General features: G+C 36.4%; 1 protein-coding gene across 12 annotated transcripts in view; it reads right to left on the bottom strand.

The window, feature by feature from the left end:
• Positions 1 to 15,440, bottom strand: part of HDAC8 (histone deacetylase 8) — a 217,495-nt gene that overhangs the window by 164,973 nt on the left and 37,082 nt on the right. For 9 of the 12 annotated variants that reach the window (XR_013375129.1, XR_013375128.1, XM_077889835.1 and 6 more), the window contains exon 5: positions 6,680 to 6,787. The exons of the other annotated variants lie outside the window; for them this stretch is intronic. Coding sequence is in view for 7 of the 9 variants with exons in the window: in XM_077889835.1 (XP_077745961.1) it covers positions 6,680 to 6,787 (108 nt within the window). In the remaining 2 variants the exon portion in view is untranslated. The remainder of the gene's footprint in view (positions 1 to 6,679; positions 6,788 to 15,440) is intronic. 12 annotated transcript variants of the gene reach the window in all.

Raw genomic sequence — 15,440 nt, 5'->3', positions numbered from 1 at the left:
TCTACCAACTGAACCAGCCAGGTTCCCCAGGCAGTATTTTTTCTTTACCAGAAACATCTAGCTTCTTAAATGCCCTGGTGAACTATAAACCACAAAGTCAATTTTTAAGAAAAAGCACAGAGCCCAGTCAACTGCATTTACTCACATGTATTTGCTGTTTTATGTCCATTGGGCTAGAGATCATGGATGCTTGGATCATGAATGACATTAAGACATTTTTTAAAACATCAGGTAGTTACCTTACTAAGGCAGAGACAGATTACCTGCACTGTTCAACAGCTGAACTGTAACTGGCAAAGATTTAGTAACATTTTTTTTTCAGTCCCATTATCAAAATTCAGCATCATAGATTTCCAGTGTTTACTTATTTGGCCCTTCCTATTTTTTCTTTCAGTGTTAGCATAACTCTTATAATTCTTTCATTATAGCTATTTTGGAACCAGCTGGTAGTAGGGTTTAGCTTTTCTCTGTTGTTGGCATATAATAAAAATAACAGGCAACATTTATTGAGTGATGATCCTGTGCCAGGAACTGTACTAGGTGCTTTCAACGTGTTAACTCAATCAATTTTCACAGAAGCCCTGTGAGGTAGATACTATTATTATTTCCATTTTAAAAATGAGGAAACTAAAATAGGGAGATTAAATATCTTGTCCAAAGTCACATAGGTAAGAAGTAGTTGATCTTGAATTTGAATTTAGGCAGTCTGGCTCTTCTGCACCTGAGCTCAACCACTTTGGTAAACAGCTTTCATATCCTTCTATCAACATTAGTTGCTCTTCCTCTCCCTCATAATTTCTTCCACCTCTCCTTCATGCCTATTCCACTCTCCATTTCACTTACAATGTTGCTGAAATTAGTCTATATGGTGGGTTTTCTCCTACCTCTTCACCTGTCTTTCATGCACCACTTCACTACTTTTTGTTTGTCTCTCTCCCCTTTGCCATTTTCTGACTTGAATTTAAATCTCCTTGGTCAAAAAAAGAACTGCCACAAATCCTTCTCTCCAGATTTCTTCTACGATATCCCACCGAACTGTAATCATTTCAACTTTCAGGTTATGTAGATTTAGGATAAATATTTTTTATGAATTTCCTCAAAATATAAGTGAATGACCCAGGGCCAAATTTGCACAAACTGACTTTGTGGTGGTCCTCTCCTCTGTAAAGCCAATTTAACTACTGTCCTAGCACCTTTAGATTTAGAAGTTACACAGGAATATGCGTGAAAAAGGGATTAGGTCAAGAAGGCTCTACTTGTTAATAGAAACAAATCCATTAACTGTGTGACAAAACTGAAAATGTCATCCAGGAAATAAAATAAATGTGACAGCAGCATAATTCTACATGGTTCTCACTCTTTCCACATCATTTGGCATGATAAGCAGTCTCTATTAAAGACAAATGAAGGCTTGGGAGAGTGGAAATGACGTAATACCTGCCTGAAAATGAATCAAGAAAAAGGACTATGAATTCATTATGGTGAGAAGTGCTGGAAGGCCACTTTCAGAATTCACAGACCATATTTCCCTTTGGATAATTATATAGTCCAAGGTAAACTATTGGAAAAAGTATAAAGCAGTTCTATTTACTGCCAAGAATCTGGGTGGCTCAGCGGTTTAGCGCCGCCTTCAGCCCAGGGTGTGATCCTGGAGACCCAGGATCAAATCCCACGTCGGGCTCCCTGCATGGAGCCTGCTTCTCCCTCTGCCTGTGTCTCTGCCTCTCTCTCTCTCTCTCTCTCTCTCTCTGTGTGTGTGTGTGTGTGTCTCATGGATAAATAAAATCTTAAAAAAAGAATCTTAGCTATTTTATATACAAAACCTAACATCTGCACTACAGAAAGGTCAAAGTGGTGAGTAGGCCCCTGATAATTGCTGTAAGATTTAGTTAGGAAATAAATTGAATAGACAGGTCAAGATGAACTCAATTCACTTGTTTCCTTTGGACATGCAAAGTCTCATGTTTCAGATCTAAGCTTTTTAGAACATTTTTCTCTCATGACATTGGCTAAAATTTCCTATTCTAAACTATGGTTTTATTCAGTAAAGTATAGATTAGCAAATCAAAGTCTTCACTTGGCTAGTGAATTTTTCTTTTACAAATCACTCTGCTTTTAGGGAAGGAAGTAAATGAGAAGAAACCAAACAATTTCCAAAAGTAATTTCCCAGTGTATACCCCAGGTTCAGTTTAGATTTAGTCAATATCTGGAACTTTTGGTGATCTTATCCAATTAGAATCAAGGGTTCAGAAACACCGTGTGACTTTAAGTGATAGTAGCAAGATTCAATCGGGTCCAGTTTATTGTGCTTTACTAAGGCAGAAATCTATAGACATATTTTTTTAAAAAAGGTTAAAGAATATGCATAAAACAAATCAAAAGCCTGGTGTAATTGTTTTCTAAACCAGAAAAATCAATTAACCAGAATATTCCATTCCTGAGCATTCTGGTCAATCAAAAATATTACTTTTTGCTTTAAGCTCTCAATTAAAAAAACCTCAATGGTTTAGACATCAATACTGAGTTGAGGAATTAAATGTACTCTCTTCCTCTACAAGAAAAATAACATTTTATGTATAATTGACGGAAACTGTACCTGCCCAACTTTTCCAGTTAAATAGAAAAAATACAAAATCACTGGCAAAGCAGCTGTCTCAGGCTATATATATATATATATATATATATATATATATATATATATTTGTATTTCTGCACCTGGTCTTGGCACACAAGATGAGTGTCTCAGGAGCCAAAGACTTTACGTGCTTGTATCCCCAACCTACATAATACACCCCATTAAATTGGCTGGAGTTTATATTAGGTGTGGATAGGAGGAAATGCCATTCTGCTCAGTGAACTGATCACAACCTGTGCCAAATCAGGAGAGAGAGAAGAGTGCTTGCTTTGAAAATGCAGGGAATGCTTTCAGACATTCTGGCTTCTGCTGATGCAAATCTAGGGTAACTTTTTGACATACAAATAAAACATATGGAAACTCCTCAAATGTCCTTTTGGCTATAGGATTGGGCTCCTCTACAAAGTTTTATCATGTATCACTACAATTGTTCAAAACTTGGATTGAAAACACCTAGGGTTATTGTCATGTTATATCTACATTAATTGTGATATCAAAAAGACAAAATATAAAAAGTGGAACATTATTTTTTACAACTTTTCTGCAAACAAATGACTAGCTAAATTCTGAAATTTTTTCACAATCATAATATACATATATTCCACTCAATATTTTTCAGCTGTAGATTATGACTTCCTAGAAAAATGATAATTATTTCTATTTTATACAGAGGGAACTTTCATAATTTACCTCATATTTACAAGAAGGTGTCAAGCACAAGGCAGGGAGTAAAGGAGCCTTGCTGGCACTCATAGGCCTGGTTGAACAAGACTTGGAATCTTTTTGGACACCCCTAGAGAATCCTAGTCCCCAATCATACTGTGCCCTTCTTCTGATACCTTAGTCTCAGGCAGCTTGCCTAAGAGGAGACACTGAATGCAATCAATCTGCAGGAAGGTGCAAAGGACTCATTCTGTGTTCTGTCTCTGTACTAAGGGTAGTGGACAATGCAAGATGTCCTGGACTCTGCCCTTTAAAAGATTATGACTGGGATCCCTGGGTGGCGCAGCGGTTTGGCGCCTGCCTTTGGCCCAGGGCGCGATCCTGGAGACCCTGGATCGAATCCCACGTCGGGCTCCCGGTGCATGGAGCCTGCTTCTCCCTCTGCCTATGTCTCTGCCTCTCTCTCTCTCTCTCTCTCTCTGTGTGTGACTATCATAAATAAATAAAAATTTTAAAAAAGAGCACTCTTAATTTAAAAAAAATCTTATAAAAGATTATGACGGAGTCAAATCAAGCTATAAGACAAAACATATTTTAAAAAACATAAGGTGTGCATGAAGAAGTATTAAATTATATGGTATAGACTATGCTTTTCTCAACTTCCGACCACCTAGCCTTAACCTGGAAGCTTTCTTCTAAGAGACTCAGAGGACATATTATCTCATTTACTCTTATTAGCTCCATGTGAAGGGAAGAAATGGCTATTCCTATTTTACAGTTGAAAAACAAAAATGATTTATATCCTAGGGTACTTAGGGAATTGGTGACATCCTATAGAGCTTCTAGCAGTCTTATATTCCTCTCGTGCTCCCTCCCTATCACACACTTTATACTGCTTATTATGAGTTTCTAAAGCACAATTCTGTTACCCTGTTTAAAAACTCAATGAGTTTGCATTCTTATATGAAAAAAGACCCTATCTTTAGCATAGTACACAACGCCCTTCATGATCTTGTCCCTGTCTATTTCTCAAGCCTCTTATCTCACCATGCCCCTCAAGTACAATTTAACCACATTAAACTTTTCTCCTTATCCCAAACATAGTATAGTCTCTAAGTCTCTGAGACTTTGCACACATGTAGTCTTGGATGTTGAATGACTTCCATCTCCTCTGACAACCTCTTACCCATCCTTTAAGATCTGGCTGTGGGGCAGCCTAGGTGGCTAAGTGGTTTAGCACAGCCTTCAGCCCAGGGCATGGTCCTGGGGACCCGGGATCCAGTCCCATGTCAGGCTTTCCTGCATGGAGCCTGCTACTCCCTCTGCCTGTGTCTCTGCCTCTCTCTCTCTCTCTCTCTCTCTCACTTTGTCTTTCATGAATAAATAAATGAAATCTTAAAAAAAAAAGGATCTGGCTGTGAAGATGGCCCTGAAGTTCCACCTTCCTTTTCCATGCAAAGAAAGTTGATTCTTTTTTTTTTTGTATGCCAGCAGTTTATTCAAACCTCTATCATAGTACTTATCAAACTGGCTTGCAATGATTATTTCCTGTACCTGTCTCCTCCACTAGACTATAAATTCTTTGAGAGCAAGGACTGTATCTCTTATTCATCTTTATATCTTCATTACCTAGCACAGTGCTTAGCTCATGGTAGGCTCTGAAGAAAACATTTTTTTTATTTTAAAAAATTTATAGGAATGATGAATTGTCTAAAGAATGGAGAAAAGGACTCATATTTTTTACCTTGAATAAAAGAAAAATAATGATCAGATTATACATTTACAAATTCAAATGTGATAAACTAGAAAAACTGGAACAGATCATTAAAATTGGGCTGATCAGTACCCAAATCAGGAAACTTTAAGGATCCATGACTCCTTGCTCCCCATCCCCCCCAGAACAAACAAACAAATAAACAAAGCATGGATTTAGGTAGAAGCTGGTCCTGGATCTAGAGACAAGTCATTAGCTTTTTTTAAAATGTGTGATAAAATAGGGAGTTTTGCATTAAATGTATCCAAAAAACAAAGTTAGATGTGGCAATTTTATTTGGTAGACACACTTAAAATTGAAATGACTTGAATCAATTAGCAAAGTGGGTGGATATCACCAGGGTGAAATTTAATATCGAAACAAAGAAGGTAATTCACTGATGTGAAACAAACAAGGAGAATGAAAGATATGCTGTAAGGTCATATTTGAAGTGATTCTGAGTACTGCAGCACAGCTATAGACTCCTGGGAGACTGCACAGACCATCTTGATGGATAGCAACAAGATAAATCTATGAAATAAACACCTTAGTTAACTCATGGTCAAGCTTTCAATGTAGAAAGAACCATTTGGTGGTACATTTGTCTTTGTAGTGACAAGCACATGCACAAATAGTGATCGCTGTCAAAAGTGCCATCTTTAAATATTGAAAAGACAGAGATGTAAAAATGGCAGAAAGGAATAATATCAAGATATGTATGTTCAGGCATAGATCAGATCTGTAGTTGCTTTTTTTAAAGTAAGCTCTACACCAAACGTGGGGCTTGAATTCATGACCCTGAGATCAAGAGTCACATGCTCTACTGACTGAGCTGCCATGCACCTGCAAGATCTGTAGTTTTTAAAGTTCTCTTGAGCAGCAGACTTTTTTTTTTTCAAATGAAATTTTATGTGGAATCCCAATATAGGAAACAAACAAAATCAACACTGCACTGGTTAAAGTGTGAGTAGGGGGTGGACACTTTAGGCTCCAGAACCCTATATACTTAGCTACCCCTTTACTTTCTGTAGTTGCCACTGAGGCATTTTAAGGAATCCTGGGATAGATATGTGGAAAGGTTTCTACGTGGAGAGAGAGGTTAGAATACATGACTCAGATTCTTTCTGACTCTGAAAGTCTATATAATATGATAATCCTCTCTCTAATATTCAAGACCAGTCAGGAAATCAGGATTTTATTCCACTTATGGAAGAGTACAGTAGAGGACAATACAAATAACTAAGGGCTTGAGAAATAATCTTAGTGATTACTTATTGGGCACAGGTAACAAGAGGCTTATCTCTTCCTTCCTCCCTCAACATATAAATTTGTATTGAGCACTCACTCTGCTCTATACTCTGGGAATAAAGATGAACAGATAATACAGAGAAGTCTATTCTCAAAGACTTCACTGTGTGTGTGTGGGGGTATGTTGAAGCAGATAAAAAATACAAAAATAAACAAGAAAACAACATATTGTGACAAGTGACATCACAAAAATAACACACAGTAATGTGATAGAGAGTAACAGGGTATGTGTGAAGGTTACTTCAGATAGGTTGGTCAGGAAATATTCTCTGAGTAGGTGATATTTAGACAAAGACCTGAAAAGTGAAAAGAAACTCACCTATACTGAGATGGAGAAGTCTTCCAGGCAGAGAGAACAGCATTGCAAAAGCTCTGAGGCAGGAAAGAACTTCCTTGGCCTATTTGAGAAGCTGAAAGGCCAGTGTGGCTGGAACACAGTTAATGAAGGAGAGTGGTACAAGATGAGTTCTGATGGGACCAAACCACAGGGGCCATCACAAGGAGTTTGGACTGTATTTCAGTGAGTCAGGAAGTCTTTGGAGGATTTTGAGCAGAGTAGGGGTAGGATTGATTTAAACTATTGTTTATTCTACAAAGGGATGTTGTATAAGTGATCACTAGTGCAAGGAAAATGATCTAAATTTCATCAGGAGAAATTTGGTAACACAGAGGAAATTTGGAAGAATTGTTGCCAAGAGAGGTTGAAGAATTTTATTTTATGGCATAAAGCTAATTTCTTGGCGTGATCTAACAAGCAGCCAGAAAGATAATTTCTTTAGCCTTCTTACAGCTGTCACCTTTGACAATTTATCCTTGGTGTCACAGTCACTGGGAGAGCTGAGGCTTATATTTAAATGCTCTCAATGCTCCTTTCACTAAATTAATTGCTTCTAAATTGCTTACAGCGAAGCAGCAAAAGATGGCAAAAGGCAGAAATACAGTACTTCATTTTTTAAAGACTCTTGAAAATGTGATTTTTTTCTGTAAGAACCTACCTTAGTACTTACTTATGAGTTAGCTTATCGGCCAGTTTCCTCCTGGCACCAGAACCTCAAATCCCAATGATAGTCAGTCTGACCACCTGTTTTTTTTTTTTTTTTTTTTGTTCCCAAAGCTAAGATGGTAAAGTGCTATTGGAACCAACCATGTAACTGCAGATGTACACCATTACACATTTATGGTTCCCAATCACAGGTGGACCTTCAAGGCTGCTCAGTAATCATTTACTTTTCTCTAGCTCTTTCTTTCTCACTCCTTACAATGGATGCTACAAACTCACTAATTGACTCTAATTTTGAAACAAGTTCTACTGTGGGTAAAATGCTATCAAATAGCCTCACGTACTAGAGAAATTGTTGAAAGGAAGAGTCCATGTGTGTGGCAAACTTCATTGTTGTTTTATTTCAAGAAACTGCCCAACCTTCAGTAGCCACCACTCTGATCAGTCAGCAGCCATCAACACTGAGGCAAAACCCTCCACTGGCAAAAAAAGATTATGACTTACTGAAAGCTCAGATAGTGGTTAGAAATTTTTAGCAATAAAGTATTTTAAAATTAAATATATACGTTATTTTTGGATATAATTTGTTATTGCAAACTTGGAAGACTACATTTTATATGCACTGGAAAACCAAAAGAATTCATTTGACTCACTTTATTGTGATACTTGCATTATTGCAGTGGTCTAAAACTGAACCCACAATACCTCCAAGGTATGCCTGTATATGATTTGGAAATGTTTTCTCTCATTCTATTGGCTGTCTTTTCACTTTCTTGATGGTGTTCTTTGAAGTCCCAGAGAATTTAATCTTGATGAAGTCCAATTTCTTTATTTTTTTCTTTTGTTGCTTGTGTTTTTGGTGATATATCTAAGAAGACTTTGCCTAAGCCAAGGTTATCATGATTTACTCCAATGCTTTCTTCTAAGAGTTTTATAGTTTTAGCTCTTACCTTTAGGTCTATGATCTATTTTATACTGCTATGTATGGTATAAAGTAGAGGTCCAGATTCATTCTTTTGCATGTGCATCCAGTTGTCCCAGCACCATTTGTTGAAAAAACTATTCTTTCCTTAGTGAACTGTCTTAGTACCTTTGTCAAAAATCAATTGACCATAAATGTGAGGGTTTATTTCTGGACTCCCAATGTTATTCCACTGATCTATATGTCTATGTTTATGCCAGCACCACACTGTCTCGATTACAGTGTGAGTCCTCCAACTTTGTTGTTTTTCAAGGTTGTTTTGGCTTTCTGTAGGTCTCCTGCATTTCCATATGTATTTTAGGATCAGCTTGTCAATTTCTACAAAAATCCAGCTATGATTTTGGTAGGGTTTGTACTGAATCTGTAGATCAACTTGGCAGTATTGTCTTAACAATATTAATTTTTCTGATCAATGAACATGGGATTCCACTATACATTATTTATATGATTGACAGTTATACGGAACTAATGTATAAAAGGCAATTTTTAAATGTGAGCTCAAATGAATATTTTTTGCAGCTTTATTAAGGTATAATTTAGATACCATAAAATTTACCCAAATTAACTATATAATTCAATGATTTTTAATAAATTTACTGAGTTAGACAGCCATCACTATAATCTAGTTTTAGAACATTTTTATCCCTCCAGTAAGATTCCTCATACCTGTTACAGTTAATCCCTATTCTTACACCCAGAACCAGGCAACTACTAATCAACTCTCTGTATAGATTTGTCTTTCTGAACATTTCACATAAATGGAATTATACATTATGTTTTGTTCTATCTGGTTTCTTAGCATAATTTTTTCTTTTTTTAAAGCTTTATTTATTTTGAGAGAGAGAGCATGAGCAGGGGGAGGGGCAGAGGGAGAGAGAATTTCTAGCAGACTCCCTGCTGAGTATGGAGCCCCATGTGAGGTTCAATCTCAGAACCCTGAGATCATGACCTGAGCTGAAACTAAGAGTTGGATGCTCAACTGACTGGGCCACACAGATGCCCCTACTTAAGATAATTTTTAAAATTAATAGAATTTTCTAGGACAGTTTTAGATTTACAGAAAAACTGAACAGATAGAACAGAGAGTTCCCATATACCCTCTCCCCACCTCACAGTTTTCCCTATTAATATCTTGCCTGGCACACTTGTTGCAATGCTGATATATTATTATTAAAGTCCATAGCTTACATTAGGGTTCACTCTTAGTGTTGTATGTGTTTTGACAAATGTATGATATCATGTATCCACAATTACAGAATCATACAGAATAGTTTCACCACTCTAAAAAAACCCATGTGTTCTGCCTAATTATTCTTCCCCTCCTCTCTAAGCCCCTGGTAATCACTAATCTTTTTTTACTGTCTCTAAGTTTTGCCTTTTTCAGAATGTCATATGATTGAAATTATACAGTATGTAGTCTTTTCAGATTGGCTTCTTTCACTTAGAAACATGCATTTAAAATTTCTCCATTTCTTTTAGTGGCTTGATAGCTCAATTTTTAAAATTTCAGCTTCACTGAGGTATAACTGACATATAAAATTGTAATATATTTAAAGTAGACATTGTGGTGATTGGATACACATACACATTGTGAACGGAGTGCCCCCACCAAATTGATTAACACATCTATCACATTACATATTTATCTTTTTTTGATGAGAATATTTAAGTTTTAACCTCTTAGCTAAGCTCAATATTATAGGATAGATTGTTTTTTTACTGCTCAATAATATTCCATTGTTTAGATATAAGTTTACTTATCCAATTACCATTGATGGACATCTTGGTTGCTTCTAAATTTTGGCAGTTATGAAAAAAAGCTGCTATAAACATTTGTGTGCAGGTTTTTGCATTGACATCAGTTTTCAACTCAATTGAATAAATACCTATGAGCATGGCTGCTGAGCATAATATTGTTGAGGCTCATTCATGTTGTGGCAAGTATCAGTACTTCATTCCTTTTTGAATCCTTGAATAGTATTCTATTACATGGATATGCCACATTTTGTTTATCCATGCACTAGTTGATGGAAATTTGGGTTGTTCTCACTCTCTGGTTATTATGAATAACCAAATAGAATAAAACAGAATAGACATGCTATGAACATTTATGTCCAAGTCTTCATGTAGATATGTTTTCATTTCTATTGGGAGTGGACTGGTGGGATGTATGATAAATTTATGTTTAACTTCTTAAGAAACTGTTAAACTGTCCTCCAAAGTGTCCGTACCACTCTATATTCCCACCAGAAACATATAAAGGTTCCTGTTTCTGGACATCCTTGCAAATATTACCATCTATCTTTTTTATTATAGCCATTCTAGTGGGTGTGTAATGGTATCTCATTGTGGTTCTAATTTGCATTTCCCTATGATTAATGATATTGAGCATTTTCTCACATGCTTATTAACTATTCATATATTTTCTTTGGTAAAATGTCTACCTAAATCCCTTCCCATTTTTATTAATTTAAAAAAATTTTTTATCGGAGTTCAATTTGCCAACATATAGCATAACAACCCAGTGCTCATCCTGCCAAGTGTCCCCCTCAGTGCCCATCACCCAGCCTTCCCATTTTTGAATTGGGTTGTCTGTGTTCTTATCATTCAATTTTAAGAATTGTATATTCTGGATACAAGTCCTTTATCAGATATGTAATTTGTAAATATTTTCTCCCAGTTTATGAATTGTCTTTTTATTTTCATAATGATGTCTCTTAAAGTATAAACGTTTTTAATTTTGATGAGGTCCAGTTTGTCAACTTTTCTGTTGTTTTATGGATCATGCTTTTGTTGTTGTACCCAAGAAATTATTGCTTTATCAAAGTCTCAAAGGTTTTCTCCTACATTTTCTTCTGTAAGTTTTATAGTTTTAGCTCTTATCCATTTTTAGATAACTTTTGTGTATTGTATGAGATAAGGGTCCAATTTTATCTTTTTGCATGTGTATATCCAATTGTCCCAGCACCACTTGTTGAATCTCACCATATAGTTTCAAAGGCTTTAAAAAGGAGTGTTTTTCTAACTTTGATTTTGAAAACTTTCAAGCCTACAGAAGAGTTAGAAGAGTAGTACAAGTAGTCACACATCTTACACTTAGATTCACAAATAGTTACTAATTTCCCATTATTTGTTCTCTCTGGACATATACACATATACATTTTGCTGAGTCAATTGAAAGTAAGCTGCAAATATGAGGACACTTCATTCCTAAATACTTCAGCATGCATCTCCTAAGATAAAGAAGTCTTCTACATTGCCACACCTAAGAAATCAATATTAACTTAATAATCATCTAATATACAGTATAAATTCAAATTTATTAGGTTATTCCAAAAATGTCTTTCATATATGTTTATGATCTCCACCCCCTCAATTCAGAATCCATTCAAGGTTGGCACATTATTTGATTGCCAGAACTGGGTTCTTTTTCAATCTTAGAACAATTCTTCTACCTTCTTTTGTTTTTCATGATAGTGGGTTTTTGAAGAATCCAGGCCAGTTGACTTGCTGGAAGTCTCACACTCTAGGCTTATCTAATTGTTATTTTTATATTTAGATTCAGGTTAAACAAATTTGGCAAGAATACTTCATAAATGGTGCTCTGTACTTCTTATTACATCAGAAGGCACAATGTTAGGTTGTCCTGGTATTGACAATGCTAGGTTTAATCACTTGTTTAACCTAGTGACTGCCAGATTTTCCCATTGTAAATGGACATTTCCCCATTAGTAATTTAGCAAGGAACCTGTGGGGTGATAATTTGAGACTATGTGAATATCCTGTTCCCCAAGAACTTTTTACTCAATGATTTTAACATACATTTGATAATTTTTGTCAAAATCAATTATTGTATTAGAAGCTGCAAAATAGTGATTTGCTATTCTATCCTCTTTTTATATTTATTAGCTCATATTCTGCTAGAAAAAAGATCTTTCTCCCTTTCCCCCTCTCTTTCTCTACTGAATATCATTATGGACTAAATGGATTATTATGATTATTGCTGATGCTATAATCCATTTCCATGAAGTTTTACAACTTCAAAAAAGTACATATTTCCTAGCTCATTCTACAGAAAAAGTCTAACAGCAATGTGCATCAGTAGCAATGAGAATATCTAGTGCTTACACTGTGGTAATGAAATACTATTTCCTACTAATAGGAACCACGGCTTTTAAAAGAAATGGCTGATTCTAGGCCTGGAGTAGGGAAAGATCAAGGTGAACTGGGGAAATTTCATTCACTGGAAAGCAAAGGTGCATTAAAGAAGTGATGAGATTAGAAACGACAAATACCCACCATTTGCTTCGACGTGGATGGAACTGGAGGGTATTATGCTGAGTGAAATAAGTCAATTGGAGAAGGACAAACATTATATGGTTTCATTCATTTGGGGAATAGAAAAAATAGTGAAAGGGAATAAAGGGGAAAGGAGAAAAAAATAAGTGGGAAATATCAGAAAGGGAGACAGAAAATGAAAGACTCCTAACTCTGGGAAACGAACTAGAGGTGGTGGAAGAGGAGGTGGGTGGGGGGTAGGGGTGACTGGGTGGCGGGCACTGAGGTGGGCACTTGACGGGATGAGCACTGGGTGTTATTCTGTATGTTGACAAATTGAACACCAATAAAAAAGAAATTTATTTAAAAAAAAAGAAGTGATGGGATCCAATAAAAAAAAAATACATAGGTTCTGGCTTGGAGGAGATCTCACTGGCCAAATTTGGGATAATTTGAGCATTAAGAAGGGGGACTCCTGGGTAGCTCAGTCAGTTAAGTGCCTTCGGCTCAGGTCATGATTTCAGGGTCCTGGGGTTGGGCTCCCCGCTCAACAGGGAGTCTGCTCTTTCCTCTTCCTTTGCTCCTCTCCCTGCATGTGCTCTTCCTCATTTTCAAATAAATATATTTTCTAAAAGTAGGCTCCATGCCCAATATGGAATCCAATGTGGTGCTTGGACCTGAGCTGAAATCAAGAGTCGGATGCTTAACTGACTGAGACATCCAGGTGCCCCCTGGTGATAACTTTAAAACAAAAGAAAGAACTGAGGCATGTTTACCAGTATCGAATATTGGTCAAGATGAAGATTAAAAATTACTTGTCTCTGGTGAACCTGGTAAAAGGAGTTCCAGTGGAACAGACAGTTGTGGAGTAAATGGGAAAGAAAAAAAATGGAGAAATCAAGCAATTTTATGGAAACTGGAAAGAAATAGTGGGTTGAGGGAGGTATAGTCAAGGGAAGTTTAATTTAGGGAGGTTGGGAAGAAATACCCAACAAAGATAACATCATAAACTTTTAAATTTCTTATGTTTGAATAATCTTTAAAGTTCACAATATACAAGCACATGGATGTCCTTGAAACAACCCTTAGGGTTGGTATTACTATCACTCTCATTGTATATATGGGGAACTTGAGGCTTGAAAAGATGAAGTGTTTTGCCCCATATGTCATGGAGAGTGAGCCATATTTGTGTGTGCCTGTTGGGTTCCATCCACTAGTGAAGCCCTAAAAATACCAAGATAGATAAAATGTGGCCACTAACACATATACCCCGACCCTTCTCCAATCTAAGTCTTCCTCTCCCATGGTTTTAGGTTCTTTCATTTTCAGCTTGTCCTAGGCAGGCCGTGCTAAGCCATGAAACTTGTTTGTCCTTGCTTGGGATAAGAGAAGAAAGGCTAGCAAGAGAGGGCAAGTAATTATTAATAACAATGAAGTTGAATATGTTGAGGACTGAGAAGGGTCTGTTGGATTTGGCGATCAGATGGTTACTTGCATATTTTCAGTGGTGTCAGAAGAGCAAACTGAGGAGCAAATGAATGATGAGAAACTAAAAGTGATAGAGAGAGAGAGAGAGAGAGAAAGGGAGCTATCAATGAGGCCTAGTACAATATGGGTAATTTTAAAAACACTTCTATTTTTGGGGTGCCTGGGTGGCTAGTGCCAGTGGTGTGTCAAAGCCAGCTAGGGAATGGTGATTAGTAAATATTCAGGAATTTTGCAAGCTCTTGAGAGTATTTATATCATCAAAATTAGAAAATGCTACAAATTTAGGGCTTTATTCTTTCAGAGATCTGGGTTACCAGCATATTACTTGTTACTGTTTCTATAAAATGACACATGTTCAGCAAAATATATTCAACTATTTAAACTTAACAAAAAGTGCAATGACCTGAAATCTCACTACAGAGAAAAAAAAAAAATCAAAAACACTGTTTGCTAGGAGGCAAAGTCTTATTTAATGGAAAAATATTACACTAGTGCTTTATAACCTGCCATAATGTGCCATGGCCATCTTTCCATGTCAATTAAGTATAGAGCTATGTCATAATTTTTAATAGCTGTATAGTATTCCATTGTGTGTATCTGCCATAACTATTTTATTATTGAATATTTTAGGTTGTTTTTGCTATCATGATGCTGAGACCAACATTGTTACATGTATTTTTAAAATGCATTTGTATAATTTTCTATCTCTTTTGGGGTAAATTCTCAGAAGACTGCTGTCTCATAAGATATGCTTATTTTTCATTTTGATATATATTGCTTAACTCTCCTCTGCAAAGTCCAAAAAATTTACATTCCCACCAGTAAGTATAGGAGAGTGCCTGTTTTCTCACAGCCTTGGTAACATTGCGTCAATTTTTTAAATCTTTGCCTATCTCACAGATAAGCAACAAAAACACATGATTTTTTTGTTCATGTCCTTGATTATCAGTGAAAATGAACTTCTTATAATAAATGTTTATTGCTCATTTGTCTTTTGATAACTGCCTTTTCTTTTTCTAAAAGATTTTATCTATTTATTTGACAGAAAGAGAGAGAGAAAAGACAAGCAGGGGGAGTGGCAGGCAGAGTGAGAGGAAGAAGCAGGCTTCCTGCTGAGCAGAGAGCCTGGTAGGGGGCTGGATCCCAGGACCCTGGAATCATGACATGAGCCGAAGGCAGATGCTTAACTGACTGAGCCACCCAGGTGCCCCAGATAACTACCTTTTCATGGCCTTTCCCCATTTTTCTAATGTGGAAGACTTTTGCTTTTTTGCCTTTTCCTTAAAACAGATTCCTTGCTTAGATTCCCGTACATTACATGTGACCCTTGAA

This window comes from Canis aureus, chromosome X (genome assembly GCF_053574225.1).
Source record: "Canis aureus isolate CA01 chromosome X, VMU_Caureus_v.1.0, whole genome shotgun sequence".
Classification (NCBI taxonomy): domain Eukaryota; kingdom Metazoa; phylum Chordata; class Mammalia; order Carnivora; family Canidae; genus Canis; species Canis aureus.
This window is presented reverse-complemented; position numbering and strand designations above follow the sequence as displayed.